The 21,395-nt window shown below is 42.8% G+C and overlaps 1 protein-coding gene across 13 annotated transcripts in view; it reads right to left on the bottom strand.

Annotated features, from left to right (window-relative positions):
- Positions 1-21,395, bottom strand: part of TPGS2 (tubulin polyglutamylase complex subunit 2) — a 49,437-nt gene that overhangs the window by 15,501 nt on the left and 12,541 nt on the right. For 5 of the 13 annotated variants that reach the window (XM_011986127.1, XM_011986119.1, XM_011986121.1 and 2 more), the window contains exons 3-6: positions 13,356-13,443; positions 10,944-11,072; positions 4,405-4,518; positions 2,655-2,815 (exon numbers count right to left, since the gene is read on the bottom strand). In XM_011986127.1, coding sequence (XP_011841517.1) covers positions 2,655-2,815; positions 4,405-4,518; positions 10,944-11,072; positions 13,356-13,443 — 492 coding nt within the window. Of the gene's footprint in view, positions 1-279; positions 2,816-4,389; positions 4,519-10,924; positions 11,073-13,355; positions 13,444-21,395 lie in introns of those variants that run through there. The other 8 variants (XM_011986126.1, XM_011986120.1, XM_011986122.1 and 5 more) reach the window with 7 other exon arrangements.

Here is a 21,395-nt window from a genome sequence, read left to right as displayed (position 1 = left end):
GATGGCCAGGGACCAGGCAAAGTGACACCGGACAACTCAGAGCTGTGGAGAGTCAGGCAGAGCACGTGGAAAGCTTCTGTTAACAGTGACAGGCACCATTAAAACTTTTTCTTTATGAAGAGTTGCGCAAAGCAATGCTTGGGAATTTTTTGTTTTTAAATGGTAAGAATAGAGCACAGCACAAGTACACCTTTTTAAAAAAGTTAATAAGGAAGATAATTGTGGAACATGTATAAACAACATAACACAAAACTGGAAGCAAGAAACTTCACTGCAAACTGATGAGGAAGACAAACTTTATAGGAAGCTACAAAAGAAGTGAGCAGAGCAAGATATCCGTGGTAAGGGATACAGAGAACATACAACTGTGTATTTGAGAGGTTTCATGGAACATTGACCCATCAAATGAAGACATCAACATTATTTAACAACAAAAATTAATAGATCTGAGGAAGAGCAGTATGAAAATATTAATGCAGTGCTGTCCAACAGAACTTTCTGTGGTGATGGAAATGTTCCCTATCTTTGTGCTAATACAGAATCTATCAGCCACATGAATTCTCGAAATGTGGCTAATGCAACTGAAGAAATGAATTTTTCATATAATTTAATTTAAATTTAAATAGTCATATGTGATTAGTGGCTCCTGAATGAATGACGCAGTTCTAATGCTTCATGGGTCAAAACCAGTGGTTTCTTTGGGGGACTTCTCTAATCAGTGCTAAGGGATTGAGGGTTGAGTGCTGAAGAGGAGAACACTCATTAGACTTATTTGGGCACTTAAACAAGATCCCAAATTCCCCATTGCTTCCAGAGGCAGGGGACAGCACAATGTGCTGTGGAGGCCTCACTAGGAGCCTGGCTAATGTCAGTGGGACTAAAAGGCTTACAATTTTGGTCATTCAGCTGGAAAAAGGCCTATGGTTCACACGCAAAACTGGAGGTCACCCCTAGGGCCATCTGTGCATGGCAGCCACCATTCTGGAGCTGGTAGAGAGCTGGAGGGAGGGGTGCTCACTTCCGGATGGGGTTTCCAGAGCCAGAGGAGGATTTAGAAGTAGAGGAAGTGGAGGGACCGGAGGGTCCTGAGGGCCCTTTCTGGCCACCTGCAGGCTGCACAGGCCCTTTCTTTTTTGGGATTACGATCTTGTTCTTGCTCTTAAACACTTTGCTGGGATCTAGCTTATTCACAAAGGAGTCGGTCTCTTCTGTGAGCAGGTTTGTGTTGTAGGTGATAGGTTTATACATGCTGAACCATTGCTGTAAGGCAGAATTGGAAGAGAAGGTCACAATTCAAAGGAGAAATGCCATTCTGTATGCTCTTTTTGGGGGATGCAGGAGAGCTGGGAACAGGAGGTAGAGGTACATTTTCATGAAAAACTGCCTAAAAATCTATTTGCTCTTCCTTTAAGTGGAAGTGATAACAGATCCCATCAACCTCTGGTAAGATACACACATTGCTTTATGAGGTCTCATGACCTTTAAGATAAATGCAGTGTGAGAACTAAGAATATGAGCATACTTTCTTCTGATTTAGTGAGTCCTGAGCCTGGGATGCTAGATCCAAAAGCACTAGAGGACAGCATCTATTGTTCTGTCCTCAAACCAGCTACTCCCCATCAGGTGGATTCTGGCAGCATCATTTCCCCAGGAAAGGCAGGAGACAGAGGCCAGTGTGGGCCTCTGCTGAGGGATGTTATATCTTATTGGTGTTCTGTTTCCTACTGTTTTCTCAGGCAGCCAAGGGCAAAGGGCATCCACATTTATTTACCTTTTAAATCACAGCCGCCTCCCAATGTTGACCAGATAAATGTTATAATTATGTGATGTTTGAAGAAAATGAAGCCTACTAGATGAATACATACATAGTAAGGTGAGCTGGAGCTGAGTTCCTAATTTATTGCTAATTTAGAGCTGCAAGAAACCACCATGAAGGAGCCCAGATGAGCTCACTCTAGTCAAAAGTTTTTACAGCCACACTTGGTGTTTTCAAACCAGGTTGTATACCTGGTATCTGTGTGTCTGAAATGGTGACCAGATCTGTAATATAAATGAGGCACACCCACACAATGGACTACCCTGTAGCCACTGAAGAGGACAAGTGCTCTAAATACACTGAAAGGGAATAAGCCCCAAGATGGAGAGTTATGTGAAAAGAACAAGATGCAGAATCACGTGGACAGTACCTCATTTGAGATTTAGAAAAAATGAACAACAGAAGCGTGCATGCATGCTTTATGTGCAATGAGTATCTTGGGAAGGGCATACAGGAAACTCGTAATAGCAGCTGCCACTAGGGAAGCACACTTGGAGAACAGGGGAGTGAGAGTCTGACTTTTTACTCTTCCTGGGTGCATGTACTGCCAACCCAGAACAAGCCATGGGACATAAACTATCCAATAGAATTTAATTAAAAATAAAACTCCCGAGTTAATTCTGAGGATCAGTCCAGTTTGGGAACCACTTAACTAGATGAGTATAACGTGAAGCTGTCCATTGGAATGACCTGTCTTGCTTATTGAAAATGCAGGTTCCTGGGCCCCACCCTAGATCTCCTGAATCAGATGGGGAAGTTGGGAACCTGCAACGTAACCATTTCCTCAGTAGATTTTGTTGTATACCATAGTTTGCGATGGCAGGTGTTCCTCCCTTACCTTGGCCTGCGGGCTAATGCCATAGCTGGTGAAGGCATACTGCCACTGGGGCAGGCCCAGGTGGGTGATGAGCAGGCGGTAATAGGCAGTAAAGGTGTCTGTGAGAAAATGCCAGTATAACGCTCTGTCCAGGAACCAGATCTCGGTGTCTTCTGCTAATGCTGAATTAGAAGACAAAGGAAGTAAAAGATAAGGAATAGTTTAACAGTGTTTTCTTTTTAACTATAAAAGGTTATATTCATGGTCTAAAAAAGTAAATCCCAACAGAGAGAATGGAAAATGTAAAAGTTCCCCTTCTGCCCCACTTCTAACCCTCCAGTCTCCTTCTCTAGTGGCCACTTTACCAGTTCCTTTGATACTCTTACAAATTTTGGCTAGATTGGTAGCTTGATCTATCTGCTGGTCTCTGACCATCTGGAAGTCCAGTCAGGCTGTCTAGGCAGCTGCTCCTTTTCTGTGTGTCATCAGCACTCCCCTCCCCTGGTAGGGGGCGGAATACTGTGGTCTCAGCTTTCCTGACAGAGAAAAACATTGAATGGCTTGGGGTTTTCTGGAAGAGGTCTCTATCAATGCCATGAAAAACAAAAAGCGCCACAAAAAACCACCATGAAGGAGCCTAGCCCAGTTCACTCGTGGAGTCTTGCCAATACTGTGGTGTGATGTCCTGCCTCACGGTTTCTGACTTTCCATTCTCACTACTTCAAGCCTATCCTACTTCCTCTGCTCTCTAGATAGCTGTAACATCTCCCTAAGTGCCCTCCGTTATCCATCCAGTCTCTTTCTTTGTCAAAACTGCTGGTGGTCATGATCCCTGCCATTTTACAAAACAACTTTCATTGACTCCCCACTGTCTTCCACATTATGTCCAAACTCCTTTGCTTGGCTTTCAAAGCTGTGCCTGAGAGACAGCAATTGGCCTTCTGGCTTAATCTCCTCCTCATCCCCTACATGAACCATGTGGTCCACTGAATTGGAATTATGTGTCATTCCCCACAAATCAGTTGTATTTTCCCACGTCTTGGCTTTTACCCATTTGTCCCTTTGCTTGGATGCTCCCTTGTCTCTTTTACTCCACCAAATCCTCCTTCCCACCTGGTATCTAATTCCTACCCCATAGTTCAAGATGCAGCTCCAAGACTACTTTGCAACAATTCCTCCAGCTGGATGATTTCTCCTTCCCCTAGAGGTAAATCCTAGTGTCTGCATCCTCTCACCCCTACCAGACAGCTAGCTGAAGAGGGCTTGCCATTGTCCAGCTCTGTAGTTTCACAGTCCCTAGGCTAGGGTCTGAAGTGCTGTTAGGGGGCTAGGTGGCAGCTGCTGCTTGAGGGCATTCCCATCTGGGGTCTTTGGTCTAGTAATTCAGGTTTTTATTGCTATTAATTGGCCTAGACAGAGAAGTATAAAAGAAAAGATAATGTGTTTTCTGAATGCTTATCTAGTGCATGAACTTGCTATAGGAGTCTATAAACAAAATGTCTATTTCTTTTAGTTTTTACTCCCATATTATCCTAATCCCATCAACTATTTGGCAATAACTCACAAACGAAGATGGATAAAAGGTCTAGTAATTAGCCCAGAGGGAGATACTCAGAGAGAACCAAAGGGGTTTCTGGGTTTGGGACACACAGGGAACCTGGAAGCATCTCAAGAGGCCAAGGAGGTATGTGTCTCCTGAGCCATGGCTGACAAGCAAGGTCAGGCAAGACCCTAGCCAAACTACAGGACCACACTTGTAAATGATTCTTACCTGGTTTCCCACTTTTGTAGACAAGGCAAACTTTCCCACTGCCATTGCATGAATCCAGCTCAAATATCACACTGCGAGAGTCAAAGTGAGGCTTCTCTGGCTGATCATCACTGGCTGCAAACCCAGAAGTTAATGGTAATGTTCAAACAAACTCAACTCGAACAGATATCTATATATCCAACTTTGCCCGGTGGAAAAAACCGAAGGAAAAAGCCTTATCTCAGACATATACTTAAGTAGTATTTTCAAATAAATTCTGTATTTGAATTAAAGCCCTGATCTCATTCATGGACTAGGCCTTGTGTCTGGGTTTCTCTATCAGCAACAGACAATGTCAGGGAATCTGGGAAAAGGAGGCATGAGAAAAGCAAACTTAACTTCTTGGAAGTGGGACCACAGAGCAATCTGAATGGCTTGATGCTGACATAACTTCATTTCCTTTCCTGAGATTGTTTATTCTATAAAAGTGGGATTGCAAACACATTATCTGAATCTTTCTTTCTTTTTTTCTGAGATGGAGTCTCGCTCTGTTGCCCAGGCTGGAGTGCAATGGGGTGATCTCGGCTCACTGCAACCTCCGCCTCCGGGGTTGAAGCAATTCTCCCACCTCAGCCTCCTGAGAAGCTGGGACTACCGGTGTGTGCCACCACACCTGGCTAATTTTTGTCTTTTTAGTAGAGATGGGGTTTCAGCACGTTGGCCAGACTGGTCTTGAACTTCTGACCCCAAGTGATCTGTCCGTCTCAGCCTCCCAAAGTGCTGGGATTACAGGCAAGAGCCACCACGCCTGGCCAGTCATGGAAAAGCCCTCTAAGTCATGTGGTATAACTCTAATTCATTCTTTTTAAATGACTATTTCATAGTCTGTGGGAGTGAAGTACCCTCATTTATTCCACCATTCCTCTACTGATAGGCATTTACCTACCATTACTTGGTTGTGAATGCTACAATAATCTTCTTGGTACATGCCCTTATATTCTGGTGCTTTCATTATATGGGACAGATTCCCTGCAACAGAATAGATGTTGCCAGATTGTTTTTCAAAAAGGCCTTTTTAAGATCCAGGGAGACAGACTGGAAGTCCTTTGTTTTTGAAAGACATTTTCAATGGGTATAGAATTGTGGGTTGATTATTTTATTTTATTTTATTTTATTTTTTTGAGACAGGGTCTCCACTCTGTCACCTGGGCTGGAGTGCAGTGGCATGTGAACATGGTTCATTGTACCCTCGACCTCCTGGGTTCAAGCAATCCTCCTGCCTCAGACTCCCAAGTAGCTGGGGACCACAGGCGTGGCCACCACACCCGGGTAATTTTTAAATTTTTTGTAGAGATGGAGTTTTGCTATGGTGCCTAGGCTGATCTCAAACTCCTGGGCTCTAGTGATCCTCTGGCCTCGGCCTCCTAAAGTGCTGGGATTACAGGCGTGAACCACTGACCAACCTGTTTTTTCCTTTGAGTATTTGATCTCACTTGAATTGCTTTTAAGGAGAAATATGCTGTTATCCTTATCTTTGTTCTTTTGTATGTAATTTGTCTTTTCCTTTTGGCTGCATTTATGATTTTCTCTTTATCTTTAATTTTGAAAAATCTGATTATGGTGTTTCTTGTTACCATTTACGTTTCTTGTTCCTTGCTTATGAAGCTTATTGGATATGTTGACTTATAGTTACCCTGAAATTGGTAAGCTTTTGAGCCATTATTTCTTCAAATATTTTCTAGCCCCTGACCCCTCTTCTCAAAGACTTCAATTACACATACATTATACCATGTGTTATCCCTCAGGTCACTGATACTCTTTTCATTATAAATACTTTTTTTTTCTGTGTAACTTTAGATAGCTTCTATTATGTGTTGAAGTTCTCTAGTCTTTTCTTCTGCAATGTCTTAGCCACTAATAATCCAATCCACTGCATTTTTCATATCAGAAACAAGTTTCCATCTCTAACAGTTAAATTTGGGATGGATATATATATATTTCATATATAATATATAACATTATATACATATAATTTGGGGGTATATATATTCTCTCTATATACACATACAAATACATACACACACATGTATCTTCCATGTCTGTTCTTATTTTTTTGACACAGAGAATATAGTTATAGTAACTATTACTATATATGCATTGCTGAGTGTTGGATATTTTTATGTTTCTGTAAATATTCTTGAGCTTTGTTCTCTGACACAGTTAAGTTACTTGGAAACAGATACTTTAGGCCCTCTTCCTTCTTAGCCTTGACCTCCTGGGTTCAAGCAATCCTTCTGCCTCACACTCCCAAGTAGCTGGGGACCACAGGAGTGGCCACCACACATGGGTAATTTTTAAATTTTTTGTAGAGATGGAGTTTCACTATGGTGCCTCGGCTGATCTCAAACTCCTGGGCTCTAGTGATCCTCTGGCCTCGGCCTCCTAAAGCGCTGGGATTATAGGCGTAATCAAGAAACACAAATGATAACAAGAAACCCCTCTTAAGATCTGTCAGGCAGGACTAGGGCAGTATTTACTTAGGGCTAATTATTTTCCATTGCTGCGGCAACATGCTTTTGAGTACTCTATCTAATGCTGTCCAAATCATGAGATGTTTTAGCCTGTCTGGCTGAAGCAGGCACTATTCCTGGTCCTGTGTGAGTACTGGGCATTATTCCTCCTATCACCATGAGTGGTTTTGTCCTCTGGCCTTAGACAGTTTCTTTGCATACATGTGCTTATCAATTCCTTTCCAAATATTGCAGATCTCTGGGATTTTCCCTTTATGCAGCATTCACCTATCTGTTACTTAGTCCTGTGAACTCTAGGTGTCTGGACTCTCAGCTCTGTCTTCTAACTCAGGGAGTGCTATGGGTCCTGCCTGGGTCTCTTTATTTATTTATTTATTTAGAGAGGGAATCTTGCTCTGTTGCCAGGCTGGAGTGCAGTGGCATGATCTCAGCTCACTGCAACCTCCAACTCCCTGGTTCAAGCGATTCTCTTGCCTCAGCCTCCCGAGTAGCTGGGATTGCAAGCACATGCCACCATGCCCAGCTAATTTTTGTATTTTTCGTAGAGATGGGGTTTCACTGTGTTGGCCAGGATGGTCTTGATCTCCTGACCTGGTGATCCGCCCGCCTTGGCCTCCCAAAGTGCTAGGATTACAAGTGTGAGCCACCGCGCCCATCCAGGTCTCCCTCTTTATGCTGTGGACTGGAATCTCTCTTTAGGGAAATTGTAGGGCTCACCTTATTTGTTTCCCATCTCTCAGGGCTCACTGTCCTTTGTTGCCTGATGGCCAGTGCTTGAAAATCACTGTTTTATGTATTTTGTCTGTGTTCTTTGTCACTGTTGCTCCAGGTGGGTAGATAAATCTGTTCTGTTACTCCATCTTGGATGAAATAAAAAGTCCAGGCGATATGTTCCCACCAAGTTTTAGCAGCCCTGCCTGGTGCTGACTGAGGTCTGCCCTTAGGTGAAAAGTTGTAAGAACAGAAAACTCAATGTGGCTCCTTTCTGCCAACTGTAGACACCACTTCAGCTTCTGCCTGCTTTTGACTACTCTCCAGTCCTTTAAGACACATGTTTTTAAACTCCTTCCAGAGTGCAGAGTGTTATCTGCAGAAGCCTTGCTCTGGTAAAAGAGATTCTGCCATATTATAAACCCAATGTCAATATTTGAATTTTTTTTTCTTCAAATCTACAATGTCACTGTTTTTTTCAGTTCCTCCCTGAAATTTCAGTTTGGTTTTACCTCCATGGGGGCATATAAGCCTATCGTTTTGTACTCCGTATCTAATGACGTCACTCTTAGTAGTACCAATGGATCTCCTTTGCTTTTTTTTTTTTTTTTGAGATGGAGTCTTGCTCTGTTGCCGGGCTGGCGTGCGGTGGCATGATCTTGGCTCACTGCAACCTATGCCTCCCGAGTAGCTGGGATTACAGGTGCACGCCACCACAGCTGGCTAATTTTTGTATTTTTAGTAGAATCGGGGTTTTACCATGTTGGCCAGGATGGTCTTGATCTCCTGACCTCATGATTTGCCCACCTTGGCCTCCCAAAGTGCTGGGATTGCAGGTGTGAGCTACCGCACCTGGCCCTCTTTTTTTTTTCTTAATTAATTTTTTTTAAAGTTTTATTTTTAATTGACAAATAATAATTGTATATATTGATGGAGAACAACATGCTATTTTAAGACGTCTATGCATTGTGGAAAGATCACATTGGGCTAATTAGCATACCCACCACTAGTATTTATCATTTCTTTGTGGTGAGAACATTTAAAATCCTTTCTTTTAGCTATTTTGAAATACACATTATTAGCTATAGTCATTATGCTGTGCAATAGATCACCAGAACTTATTCCTCCTGTCTGACTGAAACTGTGCCTGTTGACCAACATTTCCCCTTTCCCTGTCCAGCCTCCTCACCCCAAGCCTCTGGTAACCACTGCTGATGTGTTACCTGTTCTCTGTGCTGGTTCTCATTCATGGGGTTGTGTGTCCTCATCTGCTGAGTTAATGCCAGTCTGCTTATTATTCCCTCACAAGTAATTTGTTATTTTTGCCTAGAAGCTTGTAATTTTCTCCATATCAGGATATGCATAGGTGTCTGTGTTTTCTCATCTGCTCAACTCGGGTCTAGGTGAGCCCTTTCCATCTGCAGAAAGGTTTTTTTAATTAGTATGTATTTACTGCCTTTCCATCTATTCTGTTTTTTGAGCACCTATAATTCCAATGGAAAGTGTCCTAAATCTGTTTTCCACTTCACTTAATTCCTACCTTTTCCTTCATAATTCCCCTCTTTTAAATGTATTCGTCTATGCTTTAAGATATTTCTTGCATGTGATTTTTCAGGCTAACTCAGGTCTCAATAAAATACATATACTCTTCTTCAATTCATGTGGTCAATTGTTTGATAATCTTTGTTTTTATCCATAGAACGTCTTTATGTTGTCTTAAATCTCCTTAAGTATTCTTGTTCTTTAGATTTTTATCTGTGTCCTCTAGCAGTTTTATTTCTCTGGTTGTATATTTTTTTAAAAATAGTGATGGGATCTCACTATTTTGCCCAGGCTAGAGTGTGGTGGCTATTCACAGGTGTGATCACAGCATGCTACAGCCTCAAACTCATGGGCTCAAGCAATCAGTGGTGATTTACAGATGTGATGATAGCACACTACAGCCTCAATCTCCTGGGATCCAGTGATCCTCTTGCCTCAGCCTTACAGGTAGCTAGGAATACAGGCTCATACCACTGCACCCGGCTGATTGTGTATTCTATTTTTTCCTGATCATCCTCTCCCTGACTGCTGAGTCCCCTGAGAAAAGTCACTGTTTTTCCATTTAGGTTTAATGAGACTTAGGTATACTTGTTGCACTATCCTAAAATGCACGAATCTAGCAAGTATCAGAAGGCCAAATGGTTTTTATCTCCAACTGTATGTGGAACAATGTGATCCCAGGAAGCCTCTCTGTTATCTACTCTACCACTTCTCTTCCAGCCTCAAGAGCAGGGAAGACTTAGCCCACCTATTTGACTACTTCTTCACCTTTTAGAGAAGCCCACCCCACACATATAAAGACAGTGAGACCTTTTTCCTACCCCTGGAAATTCCACAAATCTTTGTGTGACAGGCTCTTTCCAGGACCCATCACTGTCCAGCCTCTGCCCCTGAACTCCTCTGGTACTATTCTTCAATTGCTCATCCAATCAGAGGAGAAAGCCTTACACCAATTTTCTCTGCCAGGGCTTAGTGAACTCCAAGGTCAGTATTGGAGACATTAGTTGACTATTCACTGTTTGTTCCTCCTTTCTTTCTTAATGAAAGCCAAGTTCTGTTCAAGGAAGCCATACTGCACAACTAAAAGTATTTACCTTCTCAGACCCCTGGCAACCTGGGTTGCCATTTGACTCTTCTAATAGCTATCAGGAGGTGCTGTGGAGAAAACTATTGTTTTCTTGATCAAAAGGGAGAGATTCTGCAAACAGCCAGGTATTTTGCCCTTTGCCTTTTACTCGTCTTTTTCCTGACAGGAAAAGCCCACCTTCCTCAACCATAAGGATGAAAACCAAATCCAAAGGCTGGTGCAGCACAGTGCCAGAGGGAGACTTTATCATTGACTTTCTCAAGCAGCTACATCAGCCTAGTTCCAGATATCTTGTTATGAGAAAAATAAATTGCTATTTAAACATTGTAACTACATCTGTTATATATGACTAAAACAACTCTGACTAAGTCCTCACTTATACCCAGCTGCTCCTAGGTTTTAGCAGCCACTTGACTTATGAGCCATTTCTCTGAGAAGTGGCAAAGAGCTTGGAGGTAAGAATGGAGAGGAAAGGAGCTGTATTTAGATTGCTGTGTTTCTGAATCCTCCTGGTACTGAAATGTTGAGTGAAGTTTAATCTTTAACATTCATTCATGCACCAAGATTCATTAAGTACCTACTATGTGCCATTCATGCACCAAGATTCATTAAGTACCTACTATGTACCAGGCATGGAGCTGGATGCTGGAAACAAAACAAAGATACCAACCCTGGCATCTTCTTCCTACCTTCATGTGTATCGTCCTCCAGGTCTGCCAGAGTGGGTGCATTAGGAAGTGAATACATGGAAGACTGGGTGAGCTGAGTCAGTTTTGAGATGCTGTTAATTGCCATGCTGCCCAGTGGAATGATGTGCTCTAGGGGAACATGCGTAAGGAGAATTACATGGAGTAACAGCCTAGTTACAATGGTTATCACAAGATTCTGCTTGAATAACCTAAGCCCAGGTATTGTTTGGCCCCATGGCTGAGGAATCTGATGGAAGGTGGGAAGAAGAGGATTACTCACTGCATATTCCAAAGTACCAACCTTTCATACAAAAAAGGAAGTGGGGGCCACGGGTGATGAAGAGCCCCCATTGTATGTATTAGGGTAGAGTTGAAGAAAATTTTCAAAGAACTGGGAAATCTGAGCTTAGGGACATCTGAAGGGTAAAGGACTTTAAAATGTTTTTGCTTCCTTTCTCCTTTGTTTAGCAAGTATTCTGCATAAACATTTTCTGAAGGAGTAATAGCTTTGATTATATAATGGACCCCTTCTATTCTTCTTGTTATAAGCTTTCATGATAAAAAATTTCCTCCCTTCTCTTTATCATTTTCCCTTACTCAGTGACAAGAATTTGGCAGCCTTCTTGCTTGGTTCTAGTCTTCTGTGATTAGGGTGTACATACAGACTAGGAAGCTGCATATTTTCTTTATTTGACTGCTGAAAAAACTGGAATGGCTTAAAGCAATAAAACAACCTGTGTATAGACCATGGAATCTCTAAGAAGAAAAGACCACTAAACAGGCAAACAGCAGAAGATGCCTCTGTTGCCTTTTCTGTCACTGACTTAGAGTGTTCAGTATATAATGGTTATGGTAATGGGATAAGAGGACTGGGCTTGGGGAGATTAAATTAGAGAAGGTTTTACAACAATGAACTGGGACTCATTCATGAAACTTTTATTCTCTGAAGCAGGCTTGTGAGGGGGCTAGCCTGTTCCAAGGATGTAGGCCAGGGAGAGTCTGCCAGTTGGCTTAGTCTCTGTCCCCTCTGTGTTGCTCCAGATACCAAAAGCCACAGCCATGTTCTGATGCTGGTGACAAGGATGGTTTCTAAGCCATAGGAGGAAATGATTCTAAGATAAAAACTAATGTTCAATATTCACTAGCAAGCTATAAAAAAGTACCTCAGGCTGGGCACGGTGCCTCACACCTGTAATCCCAGCACTTTGGGAGGCCGAGGTGGGCAGATCATGAGTTCAGGAGTTTAAGACCAGTCTGACCAACATGGTGAAACCCTGTCTCTACTAAAAATTCAAAAATTAGCCAGGTGTGGTGGCACATGCCTGTAATCCCAGCTACTCAGGAGGCTGAGTCAGGAGAATCTCTTGAACCCAGGAGGCAGAGGTTGCAGTGAGCAGAGATCGCACCACTGCACTCCAGCTTGGGCAACAGAGGGAGACTCCATCTCAAAAAAAAAAAAAAAAAAAAAGGACCTCCCAGCAGTGCAAGACAGGAAGACTTTGGAAATCACCCAAACAGGGAACTCAGGTGTGTAGGTAGAAGGCCAAGGCAATGAAGGGGAGAAGTCTGCTCTGTAGATATGCAGTGCAACAGAAGTCACAGTGGGGAAATGTAGGGTACTTCCCAAGGCCACAGTAGATTTGGTTGGAGTCAGAGACAATAATGGACTGGAGGGGAGGGACTGGGGAATCTGTGCCAGGAATGGGCTGGGCTCCTGTGGCTGGACAGGGCTTTCTAGCCTATGAAATGTTTTCAAGAGTCTTCACCTAAATGTTCAGCATTGCCTTTCACGCCTACGTAGTACTTAACAATCTGACATGTACAAACTTGTGAGTTCCCACATCCTCACACACGTTTTGTCCTAGACACATTAAAGGATAAAGATGGCAGCCTGTGAACTGAGATAGCTGGTGACTTAGGCTGAGGTGATGTGAAGGAGAGAAGCAAAGATTCTGGCTTGAGGGTTAGGGCCCTGAGTTCTTTATGATGGTGGGAATAAAGGAAGGAGCCTGAAAGAGATTAAGTGGCCCCCATCATAAACACTAGAGACTGTCAATGCAGCCTACCCTGAGGGGTCTGCTCCAAGGTGGAGTCTTCTGAGGCTTTACGTTTGAGGTAGCTAGGGTTTTTTATGTAGTAATTAATGATTTTCTCCACCCGATTCCTACAGGTAGACTCTACATTGAACTTCCAGTTCCATACTGCTAGACTGTCGTGGGGTTTGTGGTGGGTGAAGCAATGATGGTATCTGTTAGTTTTGGGACATAATCACAGCTTCTGGACATGGCACTTGAGGAGTACCCATGAAAACCATCCAGATTCAAAGACTCAAAAATCAAAGGGCCCTCAGAGTTGCCCCATTCAATCTCTCAGCCAGGGAAATGTTCCCCTACAGCAAGGAGACTGACTCACCATCCAACTTCACACTCCATGTCATGTGGAAGCCATTGGTCATCAGGTAAAAGTTCTTCACATCTTCAGGCATCACACAGTTATTCTTCTAGAATCATAAAGCAGCTAAGTGTCAGGTCAGGGCTGGGAAAGAGGGTACAGGGCTATACCTCAAGGCATTGGAGACATGTTTACCATGTTATAGGCCCCTGAAATAGGAAGGCTCTGATAGTTAACTACAAAACTCTATTAGAGAGGCACTGGGGTCTTACAAGCAGAGTTCCAGTTTGCCTTTTTTTTTCTTCAGCAGCTAAAGCAAACCAGGTATCTGCTCTGCCATGATTATGCCTCAATGGGCAGCCACCTGGCAACGGAGCTCAAAGGGATCAAGCTGAAGAGGAGACAGGGGAACATGGTGAGAGGGGAAGTCCTAGGTAAAGTCTGACAATGTTCAAGCAAAGCAATCAATGCCATATATTTCAGACCCATGCTCATATATTATTTTCTGAAACAAATTATTGGACAAATAAGAGCATCTTAAAAGTGAAGAGTATATCATTCCCAGAAAACTTATGCAATGTCTAAGTTCTGACAGCTCTTAGAAGGTAACCATATATACTCAAATATTTCACATATCCGTGGATACGAAATCATCCAAAACTGTTGGATAAGAAATCATCCAAACTGTTGGCGGAGAGAACAAAGAAGGAGCTTAGTATCCTTTCAGGAGATACCAGGAACAAGCCCTATATTCTAAGTAACACATCTGTGTGTGTGTATGACCAGTCTTCCCTAGCCAACTCAAATCCCTGGAGTGTGCAAAGGATGAGTTCTCCAATTCATTTCCTAGGCCCCGTAGAGTGACTTCTTGATGTAGCTATAGAGGCAAAGAGGCAACATGTTAATAACTATCCAAGCTTGTGGCTTACCGGACCCTTCTGAGATGTGATACTGACAACTGCTTATGTCAGGACTGCATTAGGTCATCCCGTCAGTCAGTTCTAGGTACCCAATGCGTGGGAAAGCATCGTGTAGAAGGATGATCTGAGTTCACTTCCCAACTCTGCCAGTAACTGAGTGACCTTGAACACGTCACTCTGTGAATCTATGTTCAAGAATAAACTCTAAGACTTAATATACAGAACACTGGCAGTACGAGGGGGTGTGAGTTTGACAGGAAGAGAGGAGACTAGGAAATTATTATTATTCACAGCCACAGCATCTTCAGGAACTATAAATAAAGAGAAACCTTCAAGCTTGCCAGAGATTTTAAGCAGTGTTTTTAGATTATTAAATGGACAACAGCTGTCATTTTAATGAAACATGTTTTAAATTTCCTTTATTTATGAACTAAAATGTATGTTCTGATCAAGTTTTGTTTTTTCTGTGTCCACTAGTTAGTACCCAGTCTCACAGATGTGACTCTCAGACTCCTTGGACTAATTTGTTTTCCTACTATTTGGAGTTAGGGGCTTGCTCCTATTGCCTCCTGTGTGGCCATATTATCTGTGCTTTCAGAAGAAAAAATGCACTTGCAAAATGCCTTTCTCCCACCCCTAAAACCCTGGTACAGGAAGCCTACAGTTACCAGTGTTCTGACGAGGTCCTTGCTCCTCTTTTCACTCCAAAAGGCCAGCATCCCTCTGACATTTTGATCACTAGTGCCATCTAGTGGTGAAGACGAGGAAACTACTGTCTGTCAGCCTTTCTTAATGGGGATTCCATGAGATCCAGGCTGAGGGCTGGTGGACTATTTGGCATTGTTCATATGTAAGTCAGGCTGAATAATTTCAGTAATAGTAATTATAACATTTGTTATGGTATTTATTTCACCCAAGAAAGAGATTTTGGTATTATTTTATACCAGTAATTTTTACAATTATTCAAAATTCATACAAATAGAAAAAAATCTGTGAAATCCAATATTTAATACATATTTCACATACTAATATACATAAAAATTTTCAAGTAAACCAACTTCATGAAAAACATCAATCCCTCACTGTCATTCTAATTTAAATGACTAGCAGCCTTGGCTCTGCTGCTCTTTGCTGCAGACCCTTCTGCCCCAAGCACCCCGGGACAGTTGCTGGGTCTGCAGTGCTCCAGCCTTCCTACTGCATGTAGCTCTTCCGAGTGGGGCAAATCCAGGAAGAAAGGTTCACAACCGAAACTTAAATGACCACATACCTGCTTCAGCCCTTTCAGGATGGAAAGAAACGTAAACAACCTCTCCTAATTTTAACATATTTCACCATTTTTTTTTTTTTCTGGCCAGTGACTCAGTTACTGCCGTTTTAAAATTTCTCTTCTAACCAACCTGAAAAGAGTTTGCTTTTCCACAGGGGGCAATCTGCCCACATCAGAGGGGTTCTTCCTGCACAGATTCATGCTCAGTCTATATTTTGGGGGCTGTAATAGGAGGGTGGGGAGGAGGAAGATTGGCAGAAAGTAAATGGACAAGGGTATTATCAGGATTGGAGGGAGGGTCTGGGGAGAAAGCCAACAAGGAAGAATAACACCAACTGGTGTCTGAAATAACAGCTGATTGCATCAAGATGGTATCTGCGATCTCTAGCCCAATGGTGATTCTGTCACATAGTTCCTAATTTTTAATCTTTCTTTCTTCTCCTGAGACAATTGACAATGGTTTCTTTAAGCTACTTTAGAAAGAGTCCACCACAAGCTCTGTTACTCTTTCACTGGATGAAGGACCTGAGCCACATTTTTGTTTTGGGAGCTATCAACAAGACTCCAGAAAATCAATAGCACTGGGCCTTAAGGGAAGGGCTAGGGGCTGTCCATTGCCTTCTACTCACCTTTTCTACTCCTGGACAATCCTGCACCCCATTGTTCCCCTCACTTTTAGAGGCCACTTCCCAACTTGGGAGCAGATGCAGGATCAGGTCAGCATAGGGGCCACAGGACAGAAATAAATGTTTCTGTAGGTGCTGGTCCACGCTGAGCTGGCTCTCTGGCTGGTCTGCAGCCAGGGTCAGGTGAAGAGCTGCCCAGGACGTCCATCAAGAAGCGTGAGAACATTGCTGGAAATTGTGGCAGTGAGCACAACGGCACCTCCTGAAACTCTTCTCAGGGAGGACATTCCACGAAGTGGAGGAAAACCTGGATGAGCTGTGGAGGGATGGTGTGAGATCCCCAAGAGAATTCCCGAATATATTCTCAAACTTCCACCTTAGGAGAGGTGGAGGGCTTCGTTAACTGAACGCTTTTGTTTTGCTGAGGTTGCAGAATCTCCTGCAATTAGTGCTGGACATTAAAATGTAAACACAAGTCCAAAAGACAAGGTTTCTAAGAAAACTTTCACTGTCCTGTTAAAAGGTGACAGATGTGCCTAGTAACATCCCTTACCTCTTTTTTGTGTTTTGAGCTTGGAAATGATAGCTGAGACTTTAGCAGTTATTTTGCTACTATGATATTGTGAAATATATAGTTGGTCTCTGTCCCAGATTCCTGGCATACAATTTCTAAAATCCTTGGAATCTCCAAAGTGATATCTTTTTGTGTGCTAAAGAGTTCACAAATGACTGGCATCTCCAAGGTAGCTGCAGGATGGGGGATTATCACCAGAACAACCAAGGCAGGGAGTGGGTTGGAACTTTCAGCCCCACCCCCTAACCTCAGGGAGGGAAGAGGGGCTGAAGGGTAAGTTGATCATCAATGACCGATGGTTTAATCAATCATGTCTACATAATGAATCCTCCATAAAACGGCAAAAGACAGAGTTTGAAGAGCTTCCGGACAGCTGAGCACATGGAAGTTCCTGTAGGGTGGCGTGCTCGCGGATGGCAGGGAGGTTCCCCGCCCTCCCACCACACCTTGCCCTGTGCATCTCTTCATCTGTTTCCTTTGTAATACACCTGTAAATGTTAAGTAAGTGTTCCTCTGAGTTCTGTGAGCCACTCCAGCAAATTAACTGAACCTGAGGAGGGGGTCATGGGAACCCCAATTTATAGCTGGTGGGTCAGCAGCACAGGTAAAACAACCTGGGACTTGCAGTTGGCATTGGAAGTGAGGGGCAGTCCTGTGAGACTGAGCCCTTAACCTACGGGACCTGACACTATCTCCAGGGAGACAGCGTCGGAATTGAATTGGAGGACACCCAGCTGGTATTCACTGCAGAACTGATTGCTTGTTGATGTGTTTGAGAACTCCCCCTTGCAACACACACACATTTGGTCATGGAAATTTTCTGTGTTGATTGTTGCGGAATAACAACAGAGGAAAAACAGTGTGTGTTTCTTCTATTCAGAGGCACCATAAAGAGAAAGGACAAAAGAATTACAGAGATAACAGCTTAACATTATCAGGGCTGATGAACCAACTGCAACTGTCTACCTCAGGACTTGTTACATGAAAAGTATCAATTCCTATTTGCTTAAGCTATTGCTAGTTTATCTTTCCTTAAGTCAAACATATTCCTAATTTATATAGAGACAAATGTTGAACAGGTAAGTGTTGTGGAGCTGAAGGGGCAAAGAGAACTAGGAGGGAAGAGTCTGCGAGGAAGGAAAGAATCAGAGTTGTGCTTCTGCATCCAAGGGAGGAGAGGCTAGCAGAGAAGGGACTGGCTAACTGGGAGGCATGCAGGAGTGATACCAAGTGAGATGAAGTCAGTCTTTAGCCGTGGAGAGGTCCTAGTGATTTTGACAGAATGGTATCCAAGAATGGTGGTGGCTAAAGAGAGGCTGTGGCAGGATGAATAACTGAGAAATGAAGGATGATAATTCGTAAACTATGGCCACTGGATCTACCCTGTCACCTGTTTTTGTAAAAATGTTTCATTTGAACATAGTCACACCCATGCATATCAGTACTGTTGATGGCTGCTTTCACAGCTACAATGGCAGAAATGAGTAGTTGTGACAGAGACTGTAACACCAGAGCATAAACTATCTGGTCCTCTAAAGAAAACATTTCCCAACCCCTGGTGTAGACAATTTTTCTACACACTTGGCATGAAAAGGAACAAATAGCTAAATAGCTAGAAGGAGACATATGTTGAAGGTTTTTTGTTTTTAATTTTAAAGAGATGGGACGCCCCTACGGGGAAGCTGCCAGCAGAAAGAAGTGAAGTGCTAGAGAGAAGGGTTGACTGGTGGAGAACATAGAGAATCTCCCAGGCAGAGTAAGAGCATGAGGTGAGGGGGTCACTAGTGACACGGTGTCGCAGGGTGATTTCTTCTACTGGAAATGCTTATCATAAATTCACAGTGGGGCATGTAAGGAACAGCTCTTCAAGAAGGTTCAGAACCCACTCTGTAGACTGTAGAAAAACTGAGCCTGAAAAAAAGGAGATATTCTGCTAAATCGTTTGGTTTCTGTGGACCATGGTTTCACTATCAGTAAACTGAATTTTTATCTGGGGATTGGAGGGTGTAACCAATCAAGAATTGTAAAGCCGTCTGCAACTATGAAATGTCACTGAAATGCTTAATAATAACAGAACTCTCCTGGCATCAGGATGCCATTAGAACTAAGAGGCAGATGCTTTCCTGGTGCTTGAAAGATGAAAAGCTCAGTGTAGGCACTGGGCCTTACTATGGACCATCATGACAAAAGGCAGGTAGCAGGCACAATGAACATGAATCATACAGCTGCACAGAGGCAGGCAAACTGAAACTGTGTATTTAAGAAGAAAAAATGGTGAAATATATAAAAATGGAAAAAGGTTGTTCATATTTCCCTCCAACCTCAGGGGACTACAGCAGGTATATGATCATTTAGGTTTCAGTTGTCAACTTTTCTTCCTGGATTTGTAGTACAGAATCATGAAAGACTAGATTACAGCTGGAAGAGTCCTTCAATAACACTGATTTCATGATTTCAAATTACTTATTTCATACATGATGAACATGAGTTCCAGAGAAGTTACATGACTTAGCCAAGGGTCCAGAGCTGGCATAAGACTTCTACTCTAGTCTGTTTTTCCCACATCAAAATGCTTCCATATCCTTACTAGTATAATGTATCTGTGAGCTTCCCACAGAGCTATATTTGCCCAAAGGGGCAGAGGGCCCCTTCTCAGGGGGCTTTATCTGAATGTATTTATGCAGCTGTGGTTACCAGGTACATCAGAGGGAGGTTGGGCTCTAAATGAGGTGTCTCCAAGGAGTTGGGTCTCTAGGGTCAGTTCTCTAGAGAAGCAGGAATTATCAGCCCCTTGGGATCCTCCTGCTTCTCTGGTACAGGCACTTCTGGAAGCAGGCACACAGCAGGGGTGGCTTATCAAGCCTGCTCCTGTGGCAACATGCTCTTTAGTAACCTCTAGGGTGAGAAAGTGAGACAAGGGAGTTTCAGAGCAGTCCAAAACTTCTACCCTCCACTGCTTAGGAGACAAAAGTAGGTAAGAAAATAGCACATCGAGTATTGCCCCATTTTGAATGAAAAAATTATACAAAAACTTGTTTTAAACTTTTGGGGTTATGAGTCCCTTTGAGAATCTGAAAAAGCCTTTTCCCCCTACCTCCCCCAAAAAACATATCTGACATACATTTCAAGGAGTCCATGGACCACTTCCCATTCATGGACTTGTAAGGTATCCCATTGCCTACCCTCCACCCACACACATAACCAAAACTACACCAACTGTGGTTATGTCTAGGTGGTAAAATCCTAGAAGACCTTTTTTAAATTCTTTTTTTTTTGTATTTTCAATACACCTTTTTGACTGTTTTGTTTAGCATAATCAGAAAAAAATAGTGTTACATAAAAACTGAATCTTGAAACAAAAGTACACACCCCAAAGGCTATCTTCCAAGCATCCCACAGGCCTTTACAAGCCCAGACATGCCAAACTCAGGTGAAAGAAACATTTTTACATTATTGATCCTAATACTGTTAGTATCTTATTTTTAAAATTTTTATTACTTATTTATTTTTTAAGAGACAGGGGTTGAGGAGTTGTCTCATTATGTTGCCCAGGCTGTTCTTGAACTCCTGGCCTCAAGCAATCTTCCCACCTTGGCCTCCCAAGCAGCTGGGACTGCAGGTGTGCACCACCACACTTAGCTTGTGTATTAGATTTGGCATATTTGAACTTAGATCTGAGATACTTTAACTAAAGAACTCAAAGGAAAATTCCAAATCTATAAATCTGATAATTTTAGGTACCTTCACAGGTATTCTCCCAACTGAATATGTCTGAAGAAAATGTTCCATTAACTGTCTCAGTTAGTTAAAAATCTCTTTCTCTCATGCTTACCCCTTAATCCTTTTAGACCTCTGATGGCTATTTATCTAGCACTACAACTGCATTTCCCTAAGTGTCAGTCTAAGCTAAAAGGGAACTCAATAAAGTTGCATTGTCCAGGAGGCAGATTAGACCCCAAGAGATCCCCTGCAGACTCTATCCCTGAAACACAGCTATGGAAGGCAGCTCCAAATGAAGAAACTACAGTATAAGTAAAACTGGGACAAATGGGTAATGTCTTCTCCTTAAAGAGTTCTAAGGACTGTATGGTACAAGACACAAGGAAGAATATGCCTCAGAAATCACTTTATTCCAAAGAAACTTAATAGTGTTCCACCCTAGACAAGGCATTCCTGTGCTCTCATCTTCCAATGCAGGTCCTCAGCAGACACGAAAACACCAGGATCTGACTCTCACAAAAGAGCCCTGAGGCAGTTCTTTTTTTTTTTTTTAAAACAGAGTCTTGCTCTGTCGCCCAGGCTGGAGTACAGTGGCGCAATCTCAGCTCACTACAACCTCTGCCTCCCGGGTTCAAGCGATTCTTCTGCCTCAACCTCCTAAGTAGCTAGGACTACAGGCGCGCACCACCACACCTGGCTAATTTTTGTATTTTTAGTAGAGACGGGGTTTCACCATATTGGCCAGGCTGGTCTCGAACTCCTGACCTCGTGATCTGCCTGCCTCAGCTTCCCAAAGTGCTGGGATTACAGGCGTGAGCCACCGCGCCGGCCTGGCAGTTCTACTAATACCTAAAGGGCTGACTTAAGCCCAAAAAGAATCAAGAGGAATGTCCTCCATCATATCTTTTCTCTTACTGTTATTTATAACAAACAAAACAACATCAATGAGGC

The sequence above is a fragment of the Mandrillus leucophaeus genome, unplaced genomic scaffold (genome assembly GCF_000951045.1).
Source record: "Mandrillus leucophaeus isolate KB7577 unplaced genomic scaffold, Mleu.le_1.0 Scaffold294, whole genome shotgun sequence".
Classification (NCBI taxonomy): Eukaryota; Metazoa; Chordata; class Mammalia; order Primates; family Cercopithecidae; genus Mandrillus; species Mandrillus leucophaeus.
The sequence above is the reverse complement of the archived record's forward strand: the minus strand, read 5'-3'. Positions and strand labels throughout refer to the sequence as shown.